The sequence below is a fragment of the Aquarana catesbeiana genome, linkage group LG09 (assembly GCF_042186555.1).
Source record: "Aquarana catesbeiana isolate 2022-GZ linkage group LG09, ASM4218655v1, whole genome shotgun sequence".
Taxonomy (NCBI): domain Eukaryota; kingdom Metazoa; phylum Chordata; class Amphibia; order Anura; family Ranidae; genus Aquarana; species Aquarana catesbeiana.
In genome coordinates this window covers 60,751,610-60,779,392 of record NC_133332.1, presented here as the reverse complement: position 1 = coordinate 60,779,392, position 27,783 = coordinate 60,751,610, and the positions used below count along the sequence as shown (strand labels likewise).

At 43.5% G+C, this 27,783-nt stretch overlaps 1 protein-coding gene across 1 annotated transcript in view; it reads left to right on the top strand.

The window, feature by feature from the left end:
- The window catches only part of LOC141107713 (cytochrome P450 2H2-like), a 113,555-nt gene that overhangs the window by 44,502 nt on the left and 41,270 nt on the right, over positions 1 to 27,783 (top strand). Inside the window, exons 5-8 of the mRNA XM_073598633.1 lie at positions 13,026 to 13,186; positions 13,819 to 13,995; positions 21,952 to 22,093; positions 24,067 to 24,254. Of these exons, the coding sequence (XP_073454734.1) occupies positions 13,026 to 13,186; positions 13,819 to 13,995; positions 21,952 to 22,093; positions 24,067 to 24,254 (668 nt within the window). The remainder of the gene's footprint in view (positions 1 to 13,025; positions 13,187 to 13,818; positions 13,996 to 21,951; positions 22,094 to 24,066; positions 24,255 to 27,783) is intronic.

Genomic DNA, 27,783 nt, shown 5'->3' with positions numbered 1-27,783 from the left:
TGGATATTTAATAAGCAATGGTGTCTAAAAACATACTGCTAACTGATTCCCTATATATAAATGCAGCAATTACAACATGCAAAAACATATATGTGAGCCTCTAATTCTCTCAACCTATTTAACCACTTACAGACTGGAAGATTTGCCCCCTTAACCACTTATGGACCGCCTGCTGTCGTTATATGTCGGTACTTTGAAGAGGGATATCGGTGTTATGGCAGCAGCTAGCTACCATAACCCTGGTATCCTCTTCTTCAGTGGGCGGTCCGCGTTCATATAAAAGTGGACTCTGCGGCAGATTTCCCCCAAGATCACTTTTATTCGTGGCGGGAGAAGGAGGAGCTCTCCCACTGCGCTCCGGTGCCCTCCACCGCTTCCCCGAGCCGCCGGCAGAGGCGGAGGCGATCGCGTCCTGTCACCTGTTAGGTATGTAGATGAGCGAGGGGAAGATGGCCCCCACCCGTGTTACAGAAAGTATTGCAACAACTGCCATTTTATTTTCTAGGGTGTTAGAAAAAAATATATATATAATGTTTGGGGATTTTAACTAATTTTCTAGCAAAAAAAACCTGTTTTTAACTTGTAAACACCAAATCTCAGAAAGAGGTTCGGGGCTGAAGTGGTTAATGACCAGGCCATTTTTTGCGATACGGCACTGCATCAATTTAACTGACAATTGCATGGTCATGCGAAGTTATACCCAAACAAAATTGACGTCCTTTTTTCCCAGAAATAGAGCTTTCTTTTGGTGGTATTTGATAACCTCTGCGGTTTTTATTTTTTCTCTAATAAATATCCAAAAAAAAATTGTAAAAAAAAAATTTCTTCATCAGTTTAGGCTGATATATATTCTTCTACATATTTTTGGTAAAACAATCGCAATAAGTGTATATTGATTGGTTTGCGCAAAAGTTATAGCGTCTACAAAATAGGGAATAGTATTATGGAATTTTTATTTTTTTTTACTAGTAATGGCGGCGATCAGCGATTTTTAGCAGGACTGCGACATTGTGACAAACAGATCGGACACTTGACACTTTTTTGGGACCATTGCTATAAAAATGCACTGATTACTGTATAAATGTCACTGGCAGGGAAGGGGTTAACAAGGGGTTAAACGTGTTCCCTCGTGTGTTCCAACTGTTGGGGGATGGAACTCACTGGGGGGAGGAGACCGATCGCTGTTCCTGATTAGTAGGAACAGACGATCTGTCTCTCCTCTCCTGTCAGAACAGGGATGTGTGTGTGTTTATACACACACATGCCATTCTGGCTCTCGTGCCTGCGATCGCGGGTGGCCGGTGGTCATTGCGACTGCCGGCCACACGCATCTCCCTTAAAAGGTGCCGATGTACACCTACGGCGATTCGCGGTATCATACCGACCTGTCGCAGCATAATGACAGCCTGAATCAAATTCTTTATTTAACCCCATGGGCATCATTATCGATAATTCGATAAATTGTAACCCCCTATAGTCTCTACTGTGGACTTTTTTAAAATGTAAGGAAAGATGGTGTTTTTCATATCCTTTGCCTATATCATATATATATATATGTTCTTTTACACGATCTTTTAAATGCCTTTTTGTTCAGCCAATATAAATGAGTTCACATGGCCTTTTTAAGGCATATACTACCCCTTAGTGTCACAGGATATAAAATCCTTTATAATGTATGTTCTTTGATTAATAGGATTAGTAAATTCCTTTTGTTTTTTAATGTTTTTGGGGACCTTTGTACAGCAGTGACACCTACCACATCCATAAAACCTTTCATGTCCCAGAACATGGGTTTAACATTTTTGGGCAGATGTACTATATTTTTAAAGACCATATCCCAAGGTTAGGGGCTTTTTTATATGTAATTTGGTTTATTTGGGAGGAAGAGGCCTATATGACCATCTTTTAAAATTTCCCAGTGCTTGTTTATAATTTTCTCTACTGCCTTATGTTGAATGCTCGCATTTTGCGAGTTGATTTTGAGGGCTGGCGAGCTATGGCTGCCCGCGGGGGGGCGAGCACCGCCGGGAAGGCGGGTTGTATGAGAGCCGTTCTTCCATCGATCGGAGGGGAAGAGAGTGGAGAGCTGCCGCCTGGTTGATTAGAGCGCCGGGAACATAACGGCTTTCATTTCAATAGCTGTGTGTTCCTAGCCACGCCCCATCATATACAGCCCCTCCTCTTTGTCCGGGCCCTTTGATAGACAGATCACCCGTACAATCCTGGGATGGGTAACCTGTCTATCAAAGTTCCCCGGACAAGGGGGAGGGGCTGTATATGACGGCGAGCAGCAGGAAACACACAGCTATTGAAATGAAAGCCGTTATGTTCCCCGCACTCTAATCAACCAGGCAGCCGCTCTCCTCTCTCTTCCCCTGCACAGGTAGGCTGCATTGGGGACACAGGCTGCATTGGGGACACAGGCTGCACTGGTGGACATGGGAAGGCTGCATTGTTGGGCACGGATAAAGTTGTTGTTAATATTTATTTTTATAACTTAATTCTGCATAAAACATTTAGTGTCATTTCATGGGATAATTTATGAGGGCGTGTTTAGGGGCGGAAGTAGGGGCAGGGTATGGTAGGGGTTGGGCGGGGCAACTGGTGGCGAGTAACCCTTGAAGCCTGGCTAGTAGCCCCTCAGGACTTGAAATTTTGAGCCCTGGTATAATCCATTGTCTCGTTTTCACACGTTGTGGGTATTTTTACACTATTTTCTAATTTCTAATTCTTTTCTAATTCTTTTCTAATTTTTCTAATTCTTTAATTTCTCCCTTGGTATATTAACCTTAACTCATTCTTTTTGTAAAAAGTCCTTATCATAGCCTTTTTCCATGAACATATCTGAGTTTAGCTGCCTGATCATGAAAATCTCTTTCTTCTGTGCAATTTCTCTTAATTCTCTTGTACTGGCTTCTAGGGATATTATTTAACCAATTTCTATTATGGCAGCTAGTTATAGGAATATATTCATTTCTATCAGTTTCTTTGAAGTGCGTTTTGTAAATAAACCATTATTCTTCTTTTTGATCACTAAATCCAAAAAATATATATTTTTGTCACTTATCTCCCAGGTTAACATAATATTTTTATCATTAATATTAAGATTCTCTAAAAATAATCTGAGCTCTGTTGTGTTACCTTTCCATATGAAGATCAAATCGTCTATGAAACGTTTGTAAAGGGTTATATTGTTGCTGTCCTTTAATAACTGGCTCTTCTCCCATTTAGCCATATATAAACTGGCTATGCTGGGCGCAAACTTTGCGCCCATCGCAACCCCCTTAATTTGTGAGTGACACCCTCATACAGGGCAGGACTTAGGGTGGTGGGGGCCCCTGGGCTTGAGTCACTTTCAGGCTCTACCTTCTATACATTACTTTAAATAGAACAAAATGTTGACTGGTACCGTAGACAGTGTTACATGTTAAAAAAAGTAATAATCTATTTATATGACCACTGATTGATGCTTGAAAAACGTGACACTGATGACAGATGACACTAATATGTGGCACTGATGACACGTGGCACTGATGACAGATGGCACTAATACGTGGCACTGATGACATGTGGCACTGATGACAGATGGCAGTAATACGTGGCATTGATGACAGATGGCACTAATACGTGGCACTGAAGACACATGACACTGATCACAGATGACACTAATACGTGGCACTGATGACAGATGGCACTAATACGTAGCACTGATGACACGTGACACTGATAACAGATGGCACGTGACACTGACAGGTGGCACTGATGACAAATGGCACTGATACATGGCACTGATGACACGTGACACTGACAGGTGGCACTGGGGACAGGTGGCACTGGAGGCAGGTGGCACTGATAGGTGGCACTGGGAGCAGATTGCACTGGGGACAGATGGTAATGGGGACACTTGGCACTGATAGGTGGCACTGGGGACAGATGGCACTGGGGACAGATGGCGATGGGGGGGCCCTTTGTGGACTTTTTGTGTATATTGAATCCTCACTAATAACCACTGCATGGGTTTTGAGCATGATTTGTACTAAAGAGGTTTTAATGTGATTCAATTACAGTATGTGTGTATCATGTTTATAGCTGAATGTGATATTTATTTAGTTGTGTATTAATTAAATTTAAAGGATTTTTATTTATCTAACCTTTTGAACAGTGCACCATTTATTTAGTATTAATATTGAGGTGTGTTTAACCACTAGGGATCCCCAGCAATATATTTACTGCTGAAGGACAGCTCCCCCAGGCAACGGGATGTACCCATATGACGCGGTGCACATGCACACTGGCACTTGATACCCATCCACTGTGAGCAGCAGGGGTATCATGTGATCACTATAATTAGTCATAGATATCGCATGATTACATGTAGGCAAAACAGCTATGAATGGCTTTCATTCATGACTGTTTAGCTTACTATTGTGATGCCCACATGCTATCACATAGTACCTGGGCCAATAACAGTACCCTGTACCATGTGATTAGCTATAGCCAATCACAGATCAAAACAGTAGGCAAGCTGTCATGAATGAAAGGCATTCATGACAGCTAAAACTATTGCATATAAGAATAAGAATATAAAAAATGTAACAGACAACATTTTGGCCTAAATGTATAAAGAAAGATTATTTGTTTGTAAAATTTTATAACAAATACTAAGAAAAACATGTTTTTATTTTTAAAAATTTTTGGTATTTTTGCGTTTATATTGCAAAACATAAAACACCCAGTAGTGAATAAATACCACCAAAAGGACTTCCAGTTCTGGCGCCATATGTAGGAGAAGGGTGAGCCAGTAGCTCCGCTCCAGCCTGCGGGGAAAACCGCCATAAAACCGCCATACAAATCTTGTACCGCGGGATCTCTCCTTCTTCCTCCCTGCTTTCAGCGGAATGGAATGGTACCTGTCACAATCCCTGTCCCGCTCAGGCTCTCGGTCACGGCATACATCTCCCTCACAGGATGGCTGTGGTAGCGCCATCTCCGTCTCCCTCACAGGATGACTCATACCCTATGACTAGCGATACAGCGGACCTCAGGGGGACGATGGGTGACAGTATGGAGGCTAGCGAGATGAGGACACAAGACTCACGGGATTCTTTTGGCAAAATAGCCCAGGCAGTAGCGACGCTTCTGACCCCCACTATCACAGCATCGGTGGACAGAGAAGTGGCAGCGGGCATTCTGCAGCTCAGGAAAGAGATAGGAGAGCACTCCCAGAGGCTGACAGAAGCTGAACGACGTATTGCATAACTGGAAGATGATCAATATCAATAGGACGCTGCCATGGAAAAATATATCCATGCACAACAACTCCTGCATGAAAAAATAGACGATTTAGAGAACCGCTCGAGAAGGAACAATTTACGCATAACTGGTCTCCCAGAGGCTCTGGGCATACTGCATAAATGCATTGCAGAAAGAGCACACCGAATCAGCGCTCCAGCGAACGATCGTACCAGACTAGTGATCGTCAAATACCTTAACTATGCAGATCATCTAACTATCCAGCAGGGATGTTGCTAGGTGTCAAAAAGACCAGGGGCTTCAGCCCGAAGTCCAAGAACCAGGGGGGGTGGTGTTGTATGTGGCGGGGCTTTTTTTTGGGGGGGGTTGGGCGGTGGGGTTGTGTGACTTACCAGTGCCCATCAATGCTGACCACTAAACACACCTGCCTGACACTGACCATTACACTGACCTGCCTGACCTACATACACTGACCTACCTGACCTACATACACTGACCTACCTGACCTACATACACTGACCTGCCTGACCTACATACACTGACCTACATACACTGACCTGCCTGACCTACATACACTGACCTACCTGACCTACATACGGTGACCTGCCTGACCTACATACACTGACCTATATACACTGACCTGCCTGACCTACATACACTGACCTACCTGACCTACATACACTGACCTACCTGACCTACATACACTGACCTGCCTGACCTACATACACTGACCTACCTGACCTACATACACTGACCTACATGCACTGACCTACATACACTAACCTACCTGACCTACATACACTGGCCTACCTGACCTACATGCACTGACCTACATACACTGACCTACCTGACCTACATACACTGACCTGCCTGACCTACATACACTGACCTGCCTGACCTACGTACACTGACCTACCTGACCTACATACACTGACCTACCTGACCTCCATACACTGGCCTACCTGACCTACATACACTGACCTACATACACTCACTAACCTATATACACTGACCTACATACACTCACTGACCTACATACACTGACTTGCCTGACCTACATACACTGACCAGTGAGCTGCCAGACCTACACACACTGACCTACATATACTGACCAGTGACCTGCCTGACCTGCACACACTGACCTACATACACTGACAATGACATACATACACATGCTGTCTGATCTACCTCAGCTCAGCCGTGGTGTGCGGTCACAGCAGGCAGTCAGTCAGTCACTCGTCAGAGAGTAGCCGAGCCGAGGAGGAGAGGAGAGCCGCCTAAGTGGAGAGCGGGGATGTGGCGTTCCCGCCTTCTGGAGCCTGCAGGCTAAGATGGACGTCATGTCACTCACACGTCCTGAGGTCCTGGCATTGGCACTGCAAGCTCCAGAAGGCGGGATCTGCTAAGGCACAGTACAGCCCCCCAGGACATACCACCCCCCTCCATCAGTACAGCCCCCGAGGACATACCACCCCCCTGCATCAGTACAGCCCCCCAGGACAGACCACCCCCCTCTATCAGTAGAGCCCCCCAGCACAAGCTACCCCCCTCCATCAGTACAGCCCCCCCAGGACATACCACCCCCTTCCATCAGTAGAGCCCCCCCAGCACAAGCTACCCCCCTCCATCAGTACAGCCCCCCAGGACAAACTACCCCCCTTTACCAGTACAGCCCCCAGGACAAACTACCCCTCTTTATCAGTACAGCCCCCCAGGACAAACTATCCCCCTTTATCAGTACAGCCCTTCCATCTGTCGCAACACTGCGGAGGACAACCACCCACTATCGCAAGCCGACACCCCCTTCCCCGCGCCCGTTACCACACCAGCTTGGGCGGCTCAGGTACATGGAACACCCGGATGGCAGCTGGAGAGGAGAGGACAGTGTGCAGCCGCCCGGGTGGAGAATGGATCGTGACAGGCTCAGGCAGCAGCGCCGTAGTGAGAGACAGAGAGGAGGAGGAGAACCCCCGCAGCGCTGGAGGAGGTTTCCAGCTGAAAAAAAAGACTTCCAAAGTCAGCCAGGGCTTTCCTCACCCTCGGGAGGGTGTCACCCCTCTAGTGGGTGTCACTTGGGTGCGGACCGCACCCCCCCCCCCGCACCCCCCTAGCAACGTAGCAACGCCTCTGGTTGTGGAAGATACATGTGAAAAAAAAGTGAGGTCAATACGTTTTATGATTTTCTGTTTTAGTTTTGCTCTCTTTCCTTTTTCACACCTATTTCACCTGTTTATTCTTCTAACGTGGAACCGTCCTCATCCTACATGCCATAAACCCACCTATGTGATATATGCACCTAATATTCGGTCTCCTCTCCAATTAGCGGGAGAATTTAAAAAAATGACATACCACTATAAACACCCCTGCAAATAATATGAAAATAGTGTCATGAAACGTTAAGGGGTTGAGATCCCCAACCAAGAGAATGAAAATCCTTAGACACCTGAAAAGAATAAAAACAGACATAACTTTCCTACAGGAGACCCATCTGTCTGTTGATTTCTCCCGTATGCAAAAACTGTGGATAGGCAAAGTATTAGGTTCAGCTGCCTAGGGTAGAAAAGCTGGAGTAATTCTTCTTCTTCACAGAAACCTATCTTGTGAATTGATCTCAGTAAATAAAGATGATGAGGGTAGATTCATTTCAGCCCACCTCAAATTCTCATCAAAAGAGCTTTTGATTACTAACATCTACGCCCAAAACTCACCAGACAAAACTTACTTTAGTAAGCTCTCAGCATAGCTCCTACCAAATCCCCAGATCCCACACCTAATTTGAGGAGATTTTAATATGACCATGTGTAATAGTGAGGATCGATCCATGAAGCGTGCTGGAGAACCGGACAATACACAGGGTCGTGACACCCAACTATATCAGATGACTTCTGCCCTAGAGCTAATTGACCCCTGGCGACAATCACACCCAACAGATAGAGAGTATACTTTTTATTCTCATGCACACAATTCCTTTGCAAGATTGGATTACCTCTTCTGCACGGCCTCCCTATTACCTAGAATACGGGAATCTACAATTCATAAACTGGTAATTTCAGATCATAGCCCTATTTCATTAGTTCTGGAAAATTTTTTACCACACGATAATACCAGACAAGGGCGTTTTCCATCCTATCTAAAACATAATGAACCCTTCAAACGAATGCTGGAGGACGCATGGTCTGAATAAGCAGAAACTAATGCCCCACATAAAACTAACTCTATACTGGGAAGCATGTAAAGCATTCCTACGTGGTAGGATAATATCTTCAATTCATCCTACAAGAAAAACACTCAGAAACAATACCTGGAAGCCAGTGAGAAACTACAAGTAGCACAAACTTGCTTAAACAAACATCACACCCAAATAAATTTCAAACTTTGGCACAAAGCCAAGAGGCTTTTTAACGTCTGGGCGGAAAACCTAGAACACATTAAGTTCTCACACACAGACCTACAGTTCCATAAATATGGAAACAAAGCAGGAAAGTTGCTAGCTAGGTTATGCAAGGGCACTTATCATCCAACCCATATCACCTCCCTAAAAAACACCAGGGGTACCCTTTCCTCATCTCCTAAGGACATAAATGAAATTCTAGAAGCATATTATACCAATATTAATGCTGACGAAACCATAAACACGGATGGAGCATGTCAATTGTTGGACTCGGTCACCTTACCAAAAATAGAATCAGAACACCTGATACTCCTTAACTCCCCCATAACCCACAAGGAAGTGTCTGAGGCTATAAAAAAGATGGCAAATGGCAAAGCTCCAGGCCCCGACGGGTACACTTCAGAATTTTGTAAACTGACCAAACCAATGTTATCAGGAACACTAATGGAGGTATACAATTTTATTTGGGAAGGTGGCCAATACCTACCTTCAGGACATCAAGCACATATTAAACTGATTGCAAAAAAGGGGAAAGACCCTATTGAACCTCCTAAATGTAGACTCCAAGATTCTCTAAAAAATAGTGGCATCCTGGCTTGCAAATAATATGCCATCTCTAATACACCCTGCACAAGCGGGCTTTATCAAAGGCAGATCAGCATCCTCCAACGTACGTAAGGTTCTAGCTATACTCGAATACGCAAAAACACACCCACTAGAGGAGTTAGCAATCATTACACTAGAGAAGGCCTTTGATAATGCTGGTTTTTGTTGGCTCTCCCTGGTCATGCAAAAATGTGGTCTCTCAGGACCTTTCTGCCATTTTATTCACAGTATATACACAGTATATACTCGTCACCTTCGGCTAGAGTTGTAGCAGAACATCTATCTAACCCAATTACACTCCACAAAGGAACTAGACAGGGCTGCCCCATTTCCCCACTGCTATTTAACATGGCAATAGAACCTTTATCTCGTTATCTAAATAGTACGGCACCATTACACAGAATCCCTATAGGTGGTGAAGAGCTGCGAGTGGCCCTCTTCGCAGATGATGTGCTAGTTTTCTCCTTGGCACCCTCCTCCGACATAGACAATATACACAATTCCGCAGATGCTCAGGCCTAAAAATAAATTTCAGCAAAAGTGAGGTACTCCCTCTAAGTGCATAGGGCTCACGCAATTGGGCATTTTCCTCCCCCTTTCCCATCAACAACAAATGTATCACCTATTTAGGAATAAAAATCGGTAGGGAACCTTCCTCCCTCTACCTTCATAACTTTCCTCCTCTGATCTCTAAAATAGTGGGTGAGTTGAAAACATGGATGGAGCTCTCACTATCGCTCTCTCAGAGATCCACCTTATTTAAGATGGTTTGCTTTGCATGACTATTATACCCCCTCCAAACCATACCACTGCTTATGAAACACAAAGACATTCAAAAAATAAATAAAGTGGCTACAGCTTTCATATGGCGCAACAAAAAACACAGAATTGCTCTGAGTAACTGCATTTCCCAAGCAAAGGGGGTTTGAATTTTCCTAATATTAGAGTATATAATATTTCTTGTTTACTAAGGGTGTGTCTGGACTGGATCCTCAAAGCTTCAAATTACACAAATTATCACTTTGAGTCAGCCATGGTCAAGCCATACAATTTATCAGCACTTCTACATAGATCAACTCCAAACCACATCAAGCAGAACCTATTGATTCGAGACACTATTATTGCATGGATGGAGACTCTCCCTCCAAAAGGTTGGGACTCTGTCCTTATGTTTCCAAACACCTACCCATCCAAGGAAACCAAATGTTCCCTCCAGGCCTTCAGTATGAGCCATTTTCAAAATGGAGAGACAAGGGGCTGATATATATTGTCTCCTTATATAATGAAGACTCAGGATCTCTTAAGTCCATCAATTCACTTGCTGAGGAATTCCAAATATCAAAACATTTCCTTCAGGTCTCACAAATCTCAGACTTTATTAAAAAAACTTGCCCGAAAAAACTACATCAGATTCCGAACATCCCTGATTGACAAACTGCTAAACGAGCAAAAATACTCAATTACAGATATATACAAACCACTGAACTCCTATTCTATCAAATCATTACACCACACTTCAGTAAAATCTTGAAGCAAAGATATACCTGGAGAGGATATTATTGATAAAATCTTGGAAGGCTTTAAGATTACCCAAAAGTTGGTAATGAATGAAACCTGGAGAGAATCGCAATTCAAACTGATCCATAGAGCTTATATTCCTTTCTCCACAAAGCATGATACAACGAACGGTACCTCTTGTGCTTGGTGTTCAGACCCGAGACCAACCTTATTTCACCACCTTTGGACATGCTTAACTATCTCGGAATATTGGGATTGAGTCTTATCCTGCATATACGGTGTGAAAAATTGTCAACTACCAAAGGATCCCATGCTCCTCTTGTTTGGCTATCCAAAACTGCGGAATCCTTCCAAGGGTATCCATACCTTGATGTTCCAAGAAAACTATCAGTGGACACTCATAAGTCTTCTAGTTGCTCATAGAACTATCCTCAAACATTGGATTTCCCCAACACCGCCCACCTTGTCTGAAATTAAAAAAGAACTCAAATTACTGCTATTCAGAGAAAAACTGGACAACATACTTCAAAATGACGGGTGTGACCAACGCCTGGAATCCAGGTGGCGTTCCTTTATTGATAAACATCTAATGGCAACAGAGGAATCCTCTTTACAGACTTTGTTCAGGTTCACATCTAGTGTTTTTTTGACCCCTACGGTAACCTACGGTAATCCTTTCCAAATACTGGGTCGTTATTTTCATCTCCAGGGGTTATGACCTAACTTGTCTATAGACATAAATTATAACAAAGAACCACTGCTTGGACCCTTGCCCACCCGAGGAACTCGGGAGGGTTCGAGCCCAAGATATCCCCTTCCTTCTCTCTTTTATCTTCCTTCTCTCTCTCTCCTTTCCCTCTCTTCTTATCCCTAGGTTACCCCCTCCCCCCCGTCCAGTGTTTAAATAACATTTTTAACCTTTTATATAAGTGACACTATGCCAATAACTGTTATGTATCCCAGCAAATTAGGGCATTTTGCCTCGGGTTTCTTAAATCTTTGACCTTATATGAAACACGTTATGCTTCATTTTGCTTTGTTATGTGAAAAAAACTCAATAAAATATATTTGAAAAAAAAATACCACCAAAATAAAGCTGTATTTGTGTGAAAAAATTGATATACATTTAATTTGGGTTCAGTGTTGCATGACCGTGCAATTGCCAGTTAAAGTAGCGCAGTGCTGAATAGCAAAAAAGGCTCTGGTCATGAAGGGGGTAAAACCTGCTGGACATCAAGTGGTTAAATTGCCAGCAAAACAACAGCTCCAGGATACTTCATACAGTTAGTAAACAAAGCATCTAGGGGCCCCCACACAAAAAAAAAATACAGCATGGGGTTTCCCCAGTGCATAACAGGTCCTTTAAGTTTGGTATGAATATTATGAGGGGAACCCATGCAAAAATTAAGAAAAAAGCATGGGGTCACCCCTAAAAATCTATACCAGACCCTTGTCTGAGCATGCAGCCTGGCAGAAGGGTCTGGTATAGATTTTGGGGGGAACCCCACGCTTTTTTTTTTTTAATTTTGGTTCAGGGTTCCCCTTAATATTCATACCAGACTCAAAGGGCCTGGTAATGGACTGGGGGGGGGGATCCCTTTTTTTTAATGAGTTTTATCTATATTGCCGAGACCCGACAATTCATTACAGCCGAGATCAGTTTTAAATGCCAATTTTTCCTTCAGAAATGTCATTTTGCTGCAGTACTGTTCTAAACATGGAAAAAATGCGCCACTTTACAGGCATACTATAGACACCCCTAGGCACGATATTTAAAGGAATATTGCATTTTTATCGTTTCACTTTAAGCATTAAAAAAATCACTGCTCCCGAAAAAACATCCGTTTTTAAAAAAATTATTTGCATTGATACATGTCCCCTGGGGCAGGACCCGGGTCCCCAAACACTTTTTATGACAATAACTTGCATATAAGCCTTTAAAATGAGCATTTTTGATTTTTCATGTTAGTGTCCCATAGACTTTAACGGTGTTCCGGTGGCTTTCGAATTTGCCCCAAACACTGCATATTGTTTGGTGTTCGCAGAACATCCGAACAACCAAAGTTCGGCCCAAACTTATGCTCGGGCCAAACTGTTTGCCCATCCCTAGTGTTTGGACTGCACCTTCCGCTCATCCTTTATGTCAGATTGATCTGTAATCATTTAGTATTTTCCCAAGGTCCTCACACATTTGAAATGGTTTAGATACTGATGTTGGTGACAAAAATGCTGACTGGTTCTGCTTGTGTAATGACAGATAAACCAATAAACCCAATGTATCTGCTAAGATTGGCTGTCTCCAATGTCATCTGCTCCATTGTATTTGGAGAGAGATTTGACTACGAAGATAAGAGGTTCATGTCCCTTTTGGAACTTTTTCAAGAAATTGCAACTGTGCTGAACTCCCGATTGGGCCAGGTAATTGTATATAGTGTAAGATTGTATGTGTATTCACAATACATATGTTTTATATGGGTTTATGAGACAATGGCCTTAGCGTCCTTCTGAGAAAATGGCCACCAGGACCAATAGAGAGGGTTTCTTCAGGACAGTGAAGCAATAGAAGATCTACTCAGTCTAATGACAGGGGACAAAATATAGAGAGGAGTAAGTCTGTCATAGGACTTTGATAGGTCATGTGACAGGAGTCTCCTCCTATCCTGAATGTTCTCTATGGCATTATGACATATGGTATTATAACATACTGTATGACAATTAAGACTTCACACCGTGCTTTCAATTTCACAAATTAAAATTTAAATAAAATATATACATTGATTGGAATAATCACTGCAATGTCCTGTGGAAAGCAGTATCCAGGCACTGTTTTAAATGGGACCCGATATGGCTTTTTTAAAACTTCAGTCATACATACAAAACATTTGAGGCCCAGCACTAATCAAAGAAGTTTTTCAAAGAATGGCAGTAGGTTAACAATTGACAGGAAAACTGAAAATTTGGAGACTAGTTTTGGTAATGTTCAATATGTTAAAAATGTAAGGGAGATGTATTGCTCATTATTTAACACCTTAATTAAAAATTTGTTTCAGCTTATTAATCTTTTTCCAACCTTAATGAGCCATGTTCCTGGCCCCCACCAAAAAATGTTTAAACATTTGGAAAAGTTTAACAAGTTTGTGGTAGAAATGATGGAAGCTCACAAAGAGACATTGGATGAGAACTGCACTCGAGACTTTATAGATTGCTTCCTAATTAAAATGGATGAGGTGAGTTTGACTTTTAATTATTGGTCTACAATCTGATATTTTTTCTAAAGGAAGACATGTTTTTCAGGGGTATTTCAGCTTTTACTGTGTGGCTGATAAAAAGTACAAATGTGCCAAGTGATACCACTCTGTAATGTATATATTCTATGGCTCTATTGTACATTCTAGGGTAGTTTGCCACTTTAAAGGTTACTCTTGGCCGGTATACTGATTGATTATTATTTTTGTGAGCATTATAGGAAAAGGTTCATAATTAGTCCAATGCCTCTGCCTAATGGCAGCAATCCAAACTATTGGGGAAGGACAAGAATCTTGAGGGGAGTTTGTTCAAACCTGGTGCTCCAACAAGAGAGATGAGCCAAACACCCCCCTGTTCGGTTCGCACCAGAACATGCGAACAGGCAAAAAATTTGTTTGAACACGCAAACACTGTTAAAGTCTATGGGACACGAACATGAATAATCAAAAGTGCTAATTTTAAAGGCTTATATGCAAGTTATTGTCATAAAAAGTGTTGGTCCTGCCCCAGGGGACATGGATCATAGCAAAAGTTTTAAAAACGGACGTTTTCTCGGGAGCAGTGATTTTAATATTGCTTAAAGTGAAACAATAAAAGTGTAATATCCCTGTGGCGTCACGGGGACTGCCACAGGGAAGTCCCGTCAAGTCACCGTGTGTCAGAGGGGGGCGGGATCACCGGGTGGCCCTGCCCCCCGTTATTTAAGAACCGTCAGAAGAGGAGAAGTGTCACACAGCGGGAGCCTCCCTCCATGCCACCATGGATGCGGAGCGGCCCGGAAAAGAAGATGAAGAAGAGAAGAAGATGAAGAAGAGAAGAAGATGAAGAGAAGAGCGGGAGCCTCCCTCCATGCCATCATGGATGCGGAGCGGCCCCAGGAGAAGAAGGGAAGAAGACGCCGATGCCACGGAGGAGATGCTGGATAAGAACACCGGAGGAAGAACCAGAAGAACCAGAAGAAGATGGAGGAAGAAACCAAAGGAAGATAGAAGATAGAAGATAGAAGAAAGAAGAAAGAAGAAAGAAGAAGCATTTAAATAAAGGAATTGTCAAAAACTGTCTCTTGTCATTTTTAACATTTTTGACAGTTTTTTAGTGAAATGGTAGGGGTACTTTTGTACCCCCCTTACCATTTCACACAGGTGGGAGGGTTGGGATCTGGGGGTCCCCTTGTTAAAGGGGGCTTCCAGATTCCGATAAGCCCCCCACCCGCAGACCCCCACAACCACCGGCTAGGGTTGTGGGGATGAGGCCCTTGTCCTCATCAACATAGGGACAAGGTGTTTTGGGGGGCTACCCCAAAGCATCCTCCCAATGTTGAGGGCATGTGGCCTGGTACGGTTCAGGAGGCGGGGCGCTCCCTTGTCCCCCCCTATTTTCCTGCGGCCTGCCAGGTTGCGTGCTCGGATAAGGGTCTGGTATGGATTTTTGGGGGGACCCCACGCCGTTTTTTTAATATTTTGGTGCGGGGTTCCCCTTAAAATCCATACCAGACCTGAAGGGTCTGGTATGGAATTTAGGGGGACCCCCACGTCATTTTTTTTTAAAATTTTGGTTTGGGGTTCCCCTGTGAGGAATTCCCATGCCGTTTTTATCAATGAACTTCTATGTGTATTGTCGGACCGGCAATGCATTAATAGCCGCGAGCAGTTTTAAATGACTTTTTTCCTGACAGACTCCATGGCAGCCTACGTGTGGGTTAACCCCGCCTCCTCTCCAATGCTATAGGACCCCCTACCCTATAAGATTGAGCTCACCTGTGTAGACTGTGTTCCTTTTTTTGTCCTCCTCCAATGGACCTACACACACTGTTCATGTCCGGTCGGATGTTTCCAAGATTTGGCATACCATTTAGGTGATGCAGCTCAGGGCCCAGCCACGGGCAGGCGTGTAGTTTCCTAGGCACTGGATTCCCCAAGTGGTGCAGTGGAGTCTGCCTCTGTATGCCTGAAGGACCGGAGCATCAACGGCTGGCAAGGTCTGCGACCCTCTTCTTCATTTTTTCCATGGCAGTCGCCTTTGTGTTTTCTGTGTTGTCTATAGTCACATCTATGCTTTAATTCAGCTAAAACTGTGTCCCCAATTCCCTTCATGGTGGCTGGAGCGCTTTGCGTTCCAGCTCGCCGCGGCGCTTCCGGGTCGCGGCCGCCGCCGTCGTCTGCGCATGCGCAGGGCTTCTGCGAAAGCGAGGCTTGGCTCACGTGTGCACGGATTGGTGGTTTCCCTGGCGGCCGTGCAGACGCCATTCGGCTGCCTCCCCACAGCGCAGGCGCGAGGTGGGGGGGCGGTGACCTCACTGGCGGGGATTTCAAAAGTGGCTTCTAGCTCCTGCCATAAGAGGATCATCCCAGGCAGTGAGCAGAGGCAGCAGCTTTCCCCAGCCCTGGTCTGCCTTAATAGGTATTTTTTGCCTGGTGCCCTTTTTTCTTAAAGGAAATTGCATAATGTTAAAAAAAAAAATAAAAGTATACATATGAATAAATAAATAAATATTAATATGTATATGTGTGTGTATATACTTATATATATAAATAATAACGGAGAAGGATTATGGGAGAATTATGTCATATTTGTATTAGACGTATATTAGTGTCTATTTCGTTCTTATTTCATTTTTCCTAAAAGGAATGTTGATACGAATTAATTTTGTTTTAAAAATGAATAAATAAATAAATAAAAGGAAGAGAGGCAGACAAGTTCTTTTTCTTCCCTGGTTCTGGGTACATTTGGCATTTTCAGGCCTTTTTTTCAGACCATCTGTTCGTGACGTTTTTGTCCAAAGGTCATGGACAAGTCACCGCCTTCATGGGGCCAGCCCTCATGCACAAGGTTTGTGCAGGTGAAGGGAGGGGTTGCGGTACAGTCGCAAGTGTGGCACTTTGTTGTCATATCTCGCCTCCAAACCCCCCCCCCCAATTTTCTCCTTCAGTCCTTTCAGGATGGATCCTCAGGTCGAGGTCCAGAATGACAGAGACCTTGCCAGGCCACAACACAACAGCTGAGGAGACGTTTCCATTCCTCCTCCAACAAGGAGATGTTTCCATTCCTCCTTTAAACAGAGGAGACGTTCCCATTCCTCCTCCAACAAGGAGATGTTTCCATACCTCCTTTAAGCAGAGGAGATGTTCCATTCCTCCTCCAACAAGGAGATGTTTTCATTCCTCCTTTAAGCAGAGGAGATGTTCCATTCCTCCTCCAACAAGGAGATGTTTTCATTCCTCCTTTAGGCAGAGGAGATGTTCCATTCCTCCTCCAACAAGGGGATGTTTTCATTCCTCCTTTAAGCAGAGGAGACGTTCCCATTCCTCCTCCATCAAGGAGATGTTCCATTCCTCCTTTAAACAGAGGAGACGTTCCCATTCCTCCTCCCACAAGGAGATGTTCCTTTCCTCCTTTAAACAGAGAAGACGTTCCCATTCCTCCTCCCACAAGGAGATGTTCCATTCCTCCTTTAAAACAGAGGGGACGTCCCCATTCCTCCTCCCATAAGGAGATGTTCCATTCCTCCTTTAAACAAAAGAAATGTTCCCATACCTCCTCCAGTCACCGCACACACCGCCATGAAAGCCGCTCTGATCACAGAGCCTGCTGGGGATGTGGGACACGACTCCCAGAGAGCAAGTCACCGTGTGACCCATCTTTTGCCCAGGCGGCTGGAAAGCAAAAGACACAAATAAGATGGAGTCTCTTATCAAGCGTGTGATTCTTCAACCCCTAGAGGAGTGGGATGCAACCTACACGCGGAGCCCCTATCTGGCTCCCTGGCTGACGGGGCCCAGGAAGATCCAGGCCTATTCCAGCCCTACGATGCCTCCCCAGGCTCTTAAGTCAGTGATTTGAAAGGAGATGAATTCATCTGAGGTTTTGATTTCTCTCTGGTTTCCCCACTAGTCACAGTGGTCAAAGAAGCCCTGAAGTGGGAGGAGCCTTCCACTCAGTCGGCTAAGCAAAGGAGAATAACCTGGGGAAGGAAGGTTCTGACTTTCTGCTCTTAGTGGAATTGTAGGAGCAAAGTGGACAAGAAAACTTCCATGTCAAGTAAAACCTCTAGTCTTTATCCCTTCGAAGCAGAAGAGGTGAAACATCTGGTAAATGCTCCCCTCATAGACGCAGCATTACTGCTACATTATTGCTACTGCCTGGCTAAACACGTCTCCTTTTTCCTAGAAGATACCGTATCCTTTGATACGGGCTCAAGAGGAGAATAGTCCAAGGTCTTGTGAAAATTTACGGGTTAGCTGATATGACTTGCAAACCCGTCCTGGCCCTAGCAGCTTGTCCAAGGCGATGGAAGCTCGGACAGAAAACGTGGACTCCATTCTAAGGGGGAAAAGCTAGCCATGGGCCTGACAGTTCAGGAATTGAAGCCGGCAACGGACTTCCTGGGATGAGCGTCGATCGGTCTTATCCACCTGTTAGCTCGGGCTACGCTGTCCTGGGTTACGGCCGAGCAGCCTTATGGTTACACCCTTGGTTCGCTAATTTAAGATAGGCTTCTGTTTGGCTGGGAGAGACCCCAGCCCAGAAGAAGCAGCATTGGACGTTCATGAGAAGCACGCTCATACAGGCCTGGCCAGGGACTTCAAAAGTAATTGATGCAGGGGGCGGACACCCTTCTGAAAACCCACAAAGATCGAGGTATCCAGTGGTCGCGAGCCGGCCAAGTCGTTTCGAGATTAGGCTTAGGGGATCGTGGACCATAAAGACGATCTCATCAGGTCACACACGGTCCTTCAGCGGCACTCCTTTCCCCGGATTCATCTCTACCCTGCTACCATGACTAGAAGAGATATGCAAATGTTCAGCCCTACGTGAATTTGCTGAAAACACAGGGAGCGGTGCCTGTCCTGAACGGCGAGGAGTTCCGAGGGGTATTCTTCCTTCCCTCTTCCTAGCTCAGGAAAGGAACGGTGCTTGGTTTCCAGTGTTAGTCCTGATTTATCTATCCAAAAGGAGACTCTGGCGACCATTCAGCAAGCTACACAACCAGGAGATTGGTTAATCTCAATAGACTTGAAGGTTTCTTATTTCCACGTTCCTGTGCAGAGGTTTCTGCATATGCCTTCGGTTCCAAGCCGGCCAAGAACATCTGCAGTTTACCTGCCTCCACTTTTGGCTGACAATCTCTCTCCGAGTATTCTCGAAAGTCCTTCGGGCTTTGGTGGCCCTCAGCCGAATAAAGGGATACACTTGTACCACTTCCTAGGCAATCTCTTGGTGTTGTCCCTAGTTAAAAAAAAAAAAAAAAAAAAAAGCAGCTGCTGGTCCACTGGGAGCAAGTTATCTAAATATTGATAGAACTCGGGCGGTTCCTAAACCAAGGGGAAAGCCAGCTAGAACCAGTCCAGCGCTTGGTATACTTAGGGGCTCAGTTCATCAACGATGGAGAACACCATCTCTCTTCCAGTAGAGAAGATTCCAGTCATCCTCAGGAGAATCTGTCTGTCTCTGAGCTCCACACGCTGGAAGGCTTCAGCGCTTGAAAATTATAGGTACGGTGGTTTCTACGATCCCCATGGTCGAATGGGCCCTATGGAGGGTACGCTCTTTTGGTCAGGGCCTCTTCAACAATGGAATTCAGGAGGCGTCAATCAGTTGACTCATATGACATCATTGATGAACAGCCTCTTCTGGTGGCTTCAACGCAAAATTCTATCAATTACCATTCCATCGCTCCGGTCTCCTGAAGTCACGGTCACACCTGATGCCAACAGGGCTGGTGGGGGGCCCTCTGCAGGGTGGAACTTGCACAAGCCAAGTGGGATGCCCATCTTTTTATTCTGCGCTCGAATATCGTGGACCTTCGGGCAGCTGGGTATGCCCTTCAGTCATTCTCATGGATGGGGAGTCAGTATCATTGGAGATGGGTCTCCTACAGGAAGGGACAAGGAGATACCAGGAGCTCCATCCTGCTCCAAGAAGTCTAGTCCATCATGTCTTGGGCTCAGAAATATCTGGCCAACGTTTCAGCAGTCTTCATTCCTGGTGTCCAGAACGTCCAGGCGGACTCCCTGTCGCGCACTCAGTTAGACAACAATGAATGGTCTCTTCATGTACAGACATCCGAGAATGATTGGTTTAACTATTTTTTCCTTCATGAGCTCAAGGAAGAAGTGCTTGAAAAAAGTTTATAGCTGAATTTGGGCTAAGTTGCTCAGGTTCTCATCTTCTACGGACGATTCAGGTAGAAATCCAAAAGCTCAGGATATCCTCAGCTTCCTTCATTCCAGTCTAGGTCTTTCTCTATTTATCGGCTCTCCTAGAGTCTGAGCTTCAGCCTTGTCGGCTTTCTCTGGTACATCATGGGCTGTGCACCCTTTAATCCAGCAGTTCTTCAGTGGAGCGTCAAGACTCGGACCACAAAGGAGACCAAGTTTTCCCAAAGGGGATCTTCCCCTTGTTCTCAACTCACTGTCTCAAATCAGTATCATGGGATCCTCCCACTTTCTGTTGAAATCCTTTCTACTAAAGTCTCCTTCCTAGTAGCCATTACCTTGGCTAAAGGGGTCCCAGAAGATCGGGTAACTAGGTCACGAAGAACCTTTTCTGACATTTTTCCGGACCGGGTGGTCCTTATTCCTAGGCTCGGCTCAAATACAAAGTTACCTCAGGGTTCCTTAAGTTTCCAGAAATCATTCTGCCTACACTCAGGACCCCGGGGTCCATTAAAATTTCATCCTCTAATCATAGGCAAAATTTCTGAAAGTATATCGGCAAGTTACTTCCTCCTTCTCATGCTCTAACTACCTGTCTGTCCCGCACTCTAGCAGTAACAGAGCGACTACGGCCTGGATTGGCCAGTTCATCCAACAGGCTTATAGAGCGAGGAGCCTGGCTCCTCTGGAGGCAGTAGTGGCATGCTCTACCAGGGGTATAGCGGCTTCATGGGCAGCAGCCCGGAACGTGGCTTCAGACGTCATCTGCAGGCGGCTTCATGGGCCTCTATTAAAACTTTAACGTCACATTATTATATTGAGCCTGCTCCGCTATCTTCTGTGAACTTTGCTTTATAAATCCTGTCGGTTGACGGGTCAAATTAAATTTATTTCTGTTCAGCATGCCCACCCGTGTGGATTGGCTAGTTATTTCCCACACGTAGGCTGCCATGGAGTCTGTCAGGAAAAAGGAAAATTTATTATCAAATACTTACCGTAATTTTCCTTTCCTGATGGACTCCATGGCAGACGGAGTTCCCACCCATCGGTCAAGAGTAGGCTAGTTACAGAACACAGTCTACACAGGTGAGCTCAATCTTATAGGGTAGGGGGTCCTATAGCATTGGAGAGGAGGCGGGGTTAACCCACATGTAGGCTGCCATGGAGTCCATCAGGAAAGGAAAATTACGGTAAGTATTTGATAATAAATTTTCCTTTTTTTCCTTTGAAATGTCATTTTGCTGTCAGACTGTTCTAAACATGGGAAACATGCACCCCTTTACAGGCATACTATAGACACCCCCAGGTACGAAATTTAAAGGGATATTACACTTTTATTGTTTCACTTTAAGCATTATTAAAATCACTGCTCCCGAAAAAACATCCGTTTTTAAAACTTTTTTTTGCATTGATCCATGTCCCCTGGGGCAGGACCCAGGTCCTCAAACACTTTTTATGACAATACCATGAATATAAGCCTTTAAATTTAGCACTTTTGATTTCTCCCATAGACTTTTAAAGGGTATTCCGCTGCATTCGAATTTGCCGCAAACACCCCAAATTGTTTGCTGTTCAGCGAACTTGCGAACAGCCGATGTTCGAGTCGAACATGAGTTTGACTCGAACTCAAAGCTCATCCCTATCCAAAAATATGCAGAAGAAAAACAAAAACCTATACAAGCCAGAGTGGGAGTCTGATTTAGGATTAGTGGGGATGTACTAGGATTGTGGAAGCCTTATACCCCATTTGGATGCTAAAATTACTCTGAAAATATTTTTCAGGAAAAGAACAACCCAAAAACAGAATTTCATAAGGATAATTTTGTAGGAACAATAGCTGACCTGTTCATCGCTGGGACTGAGACTATAAGTATAACATTGAGATATGCCTTCTTGATACTACTCAAATACCCTGAAATACAAGGTAACATCATCTTTTCTTAGCAGAACATTAAGGGCCATTGCCCTGTCTAAATTTAAAAATGTAACTTTGAGATGCATAAAAGGAGCATAACCAACCTGCTGAATGACAGACTTTTGTTTGCTTCAAATGGGTTTTGGTTTCCCATACATGTCTACGGGAATGCAAAGCTCACTTGAAGCAAGTCAAATGCAAGTCAGAAAGAAGTCATCTGCACCTGTCAGTGAATTCTGATGTAATTGACACAAGCCCAGAGCAGATCTTAATTCAGTTTTTCATCCACATATTGCTGAACTGCATCATCTCAGATGCTTGCTGCATCTCACACACAAAAAATCCAATGTGCATGAAATCCCAATATTAGGAAGTTTTTTTTTTTTTTTTTTACAGCAGCCAATACGATTTAAACCTGTTTTGGAAGTTGAGATGTGATTCGCAATGGTGTCACTATTGCCATAGCAACCCGTGTGGCTACTATTGGGCCCAAGAATGGTAGGGGGCCCCATTAACCTCCCTGGTGGTTATGGTGGTAGTCAGATTTTTGCGTCTCAAAGCGGTACATTCTTTTGCATGGAAATTTGGCTTTTTTTATATTGTAGGCCAGTAATTCTTAGGAATAACTCACTTAAATCTGTCCAAACAAGAGTCTAGTAGACATCCCAGGTATTAAAAGTTTGAAACATGAATCATAAATTATAATATAATACATAACTATAAATAATTATAAAAAATAATAATATAATAAAAGTAAATTTTATTCAATAATGTAATCAAATCAAAAACACAGAAATGTGCTCAGTTGCAGAATTGTTGCTGTCATCACTTTCAGTGTTTGATGACAAATTTTCCCACAAATCACTATCGCTCAATTCTGCAGGTGATTTTAATTTACCATCGCTGTTTTCCAGCTGGTCTAAAACTGCTTTTGCCGTAAAGGGACGCTTTTTGGTTTCCGTAGACGTTCTCAAGTTTCCAGGCAGAAAGAACAGTATATGTAATATAAAAGTGCAGGCAGGCACTGGACAAAGCACTAGGGACAAAAGGGATGTGAAATGATTTGATACAGTAATGTAATCTATAAGATTACAGTGTACTGTATGTGTTATGTTTTTTTTTCACTTTTTTGAAATTCCCGCTGCCTACATCCCCATGCGTTGTGACGCTCGCAGGGAACGGAGCCTGGAACACAGTACACTGGGCGGAGGATCTGGCCAATGTATCCTGGGGACAAGATAAGTAACCTCTATCAGGATACTGTGATGCAATCCCGAGTGTGTCTCGGGGTTACCGCTAATGGTACTGAAATTTAACCCCGAGACACTCTCGGGATTACCGCTCTGGAGGTTAAGGAAGTCTGGTGTCTTCATTCTATAATTCCAGACATTGCCAGGTGTTAGAGAAAGAAGTCCCAGAGCATTCCATTAAAATTTTACTATAGAGCCCCATGAATATGTATATCTCTGGTTATTGGTGATGCTAGAAGCAGGGAGAAGAAGTTAAACAGCATAGGCTCCTAGAAGGATGCTGTAATCTGCTTCCCTATGGATCTGTGTGTGCACGTGCAACAAATGATTACTTGGATCAGCCTTTCTGAACTTTTCCATTACAGAGAAACCTTTGCAATAACTTTGCATTCTCAGGGAACCCCTGCTAAAAATGACTATATCTACAACTCATGTTACATTAGTGTGGGTGTCAATGGGAAGAATGTTCCTTATATGTTTGGTCATTGGGAAGAATTACGCCCTTACTGATAGCTAAAAAAGATCAATGGTATCAATGAGAACTTATATGAGAGGTAGATATTGCTCATTGCTCAAGGAACCCCTAGCAACCTCTGGAGGAACCCTGATTGAGAAACCTTGACTTATTCCCAAATTATTCCCAGTGTAAAAATATCAGTAATCTTACATAAATGAATAACTATAGAATTGATGTGTAATTTTTGTAATGTTCTTTTCTTTCTGTGTGCTCAGAGAGAATCCAAAAAGAGATTGACAATGTAATAGGCAGTGATCGCTGTCCATCAGTGGAGGACAGAAGTAAGATGCCATATACAGATGCTGTCATTCATGAAATCCAGAGATTTGCTGATATTGTACCATTAGGAGTGCTCCATGCAGCCAGCAAGGACACCACGTTTAGAGGATATCACATTCCAAAGGTGCTCTTCTCCGTTGAAGGATGGTCTGAGATGTTTCTCTGTTCTGATCTATCTATCTATCTGTCTATCTATCTGTCTATCTGTCTGTCTGTCTGTCTGTCTGTCTGTCTGTCTGTCTGTCTGTCTGTCTGTCTGTCTGTCTGTCTGTCTGTCTGTCTGTCTGTCTGTCTGTCTGTCTGTCTGTCTGTCTGTCTGTCTGTCTGTCTGTCTGTCTGTCTGTCTGTCTGTCTGTCTGTCTGTCTGCCTACCTGTCTGTCTGTCTGTCTGTCTGTCTGTCTGTCTGTCTGTCTGTCTGTCTGTCTGTCTGTCTGTCTGTCTGTCTGTCTGTCTGTCTGTCTGTCTGTCTGTCTGTCTGTCTGTCTGTCTGTCTGTCTGTCTGTCTGTCTGTCTGTCTGTCTGTCTGTCTGTCTGTCTGTCTGTCTGTCTATCTATCTATCTATCTATCTATCTATCTATCTATCTATCTATCTATCTATCTATCTGTCTGTCTGTCTGTCTATCTATCTATCTATCTATCTATCTATCTATCTATCTATCTATCTACCTATCAAGAGTCTGGTATGGATTGGGAGGGGACCCCATGCCGTTTATTTCCCTTATTTTATTCTTTGCTGGCAATTCTTTTTTTACATTCAGTTGTCAGTGGGGAACCCCACTTACAGCTGATGACTCATTGGTTGTTAAGGACACAGCAGCCTTAAACACCTCAATGCTGAGCACTTTTACCGCCTTCCTGCCCAGGCCAATTTTCAGCTTTCTTTTGGTGGTATTTAATCACCACTGGATTCTTTATTTTTGCACTATAAATATAAAAAGAAAAAAAAAAACAAAAAAACATGCTTTTCTTAGTTTCTGTTATACAATTTTATAGATAAGTAATTTTCTTCATAAATTTTGACCAAAATATAAACTGCTACATTTCTTTGGTAAAAATAATCCAAAGTAGTGCATATTTTTTTGGTCTTTGTGCCAGTTATAGATGCTAAAATATATGGTACCAATCATTGAAAATTGATCACACCTGATGTACTGATGGCCGATCTCATTTCTTGAGGCCCTAACATGCCAAGTCAGTACAAATACCCACAAATGACCCCTTATACAGCAAAGGTATTTCGTAAGAGGCATGGTGAGTTGTAATTTTTTCCCACAATTCTTTGGAAAATTAAGAAATGAAATAAAATTAGCTTTTTTTCCCCACAAAAATGTCATATTAACCCCTTGCCAACCAGCACATGACGATATACATTGGCACAATGGCACAGCTGGGCAAATGGGCGTACAGGTACGTCCCCTTTAAATTGCGGCATAGTGGGCACTCTGTGAGCATGCCTGTGGGTCCCGCGGACTCTATGTCCGCCGGGGGCCCGCAATCGTGTCACGGAGCGGCAGAACAGGGAGATGCCTATGTAAACAAGGCATTTCCCTGTTCTACCTAGCAACATGACAGAGATCTACTGTCCCTTGTCATCGGGACCAGTGATCTCTGTCATGTTCTAGTGAGACAATTCCCCCTACTGAACCCCTTGATTGCCCCCTAGTGTTTAACCCCTTCTCTGTCATTGTCATTTACACAGTAGTCAGTGCATTTTTATAGCACTGATCACTGTATAAATGACAATGGTCCAAAATAGTGTCAAAAGTGTCCGAAGTGTCCGCCATTATGTCGCAGTCATGATAAAAATCGCAGATCGCCACCATTACTAATAAAAAAAAAAAAAAAATAATAAAATTGCAATAAATCTATCCTCTATTTTGTAGACGCTATAATTTTTGCGCAAACCAATCAATATATGCTTATTGCGATTTTTTTACCAAAAATATGTAGAAGAATACATATCAGCCTAAACTGAGAAAGAAATTAGTTTTGTTTAATATTTTTGGGGGATATTTATTATAGCAAAAAGTAAAAAAATATTTCTTTTTTTTCAAAATTGTCGCTCTTTTTTTGTTTATAGCGCAAAAAATAAAAACTGCAGAGGTGATAAAATACCACCAAAAGAAAGCTCTATTTGTGGGAAAAAAAGGACATCACTTTTGTTTGGGTGCAACGTCGCACGACTGCGCAATTGTCAGTTAAAGCGTTGCAGTGCCGTATCGCAAAAAGTGCTCTGGTCAGGAAGGGGATAAATCCTTCCAGGGCTGAAGTGGTTAACAAGTTATTTTTCACAAACGGCATTCAGTATGCACACTTGCAAATACACTCCAAAACACATTCTGCCACTCCCCCCCCCCTCCCCGAGTATGGAGATACCACATGTGTGAGACTTTTCCACAGCCTTGACCTAACATCCAAGTAGCACCTTGAGGCATTATCCACTTTAAGACAAGGCCTTCCTCTGACACTTTTTGTTTACAAGTAGAAATCTGTATTTTTGCTAGAAAATTACTCAGAACCCCCAAACATTATATATTTTTTTAGCAGAGGCCCTAGAGAATAAAATGGTGGTTTTTGCAAATTTCTATGTCACACTGTATTTGGGCAGCAGTTTTTATACACTAACGCAAAAAATGCACTTTAAAGAATTTTTTTTTTTATAAAATTGTATTTTTATTGGGATATCAAGAAAAGAAATTGTTATATAGCGTACATACATCTGTAATGTAACAAAAAGTACAATGGTACAAATAGAAATGTCCACATATACAGAGCACAGGGGTGATCTGTACAGCATATGAAGAAACAAAAGCAACTCGTAGATATAAAACAAGAAACAAAACAGAGGTTGTATATAAAGTTTAGGGTATACAGGAGGGAGCAGGAAGCTCTAAGGGGTACTAATCAATATGTATCAGGAGGTGATGGGGGGGGGGTTTGCAGAGGATAATACAGTTTATGCTGTGACGGTTGGCAAAGGGGTCCCAAATTCCGATTGATCCCAGGGTTCACAGATTTTGTCAAATTGGGGAATGTTATCATGCACAGAGGCCGTCAGGTATTCCATCCTTCGGATCTCAGCTACCAATTGTATAAATCTGGACCATGGGGGGGGGGGGGTGCGTTGGATAACCAACACAATGGAATGAGCCTCCTGGCAGATAGAAGGATATATGAAATCAGCCAATTGACTTTTTTGGTAATACCTGAAAAAGGAAGGCCCGAAAGATAATTTAAGGGATCAAGCGGAAGGGACACATCCACCACCTTCTGTATCAGTAGCATCACCTCATGCCAAAAAGGCTGATTATGGAACATTGCCAGAAGATATAAAACAATGAACCTACATCAATCCCACAGCGCCAGCAGTGTTCCAGGGCAGATGGGTCATATTTGTGAATAACTTCAGGGGTTTTATACCAAAACATGAGAATTTTGATGGATGTTTCTCTCTGAAGCACACATTTTGAGGATTTAAAAGTAGAAGACCAGATCCTATCCCACAACTGAGAACCAATAGGTCTACCTAACAGTTAAGCCCATCTCTTTATATATAGATGAGTGGTCTCAGTGAGAGGGGTTGACTCTTGGAGGATATGGTGGATAGAGGATATTAAATGTAGTTGATGAGGACCCTGAGCACATAGGTAT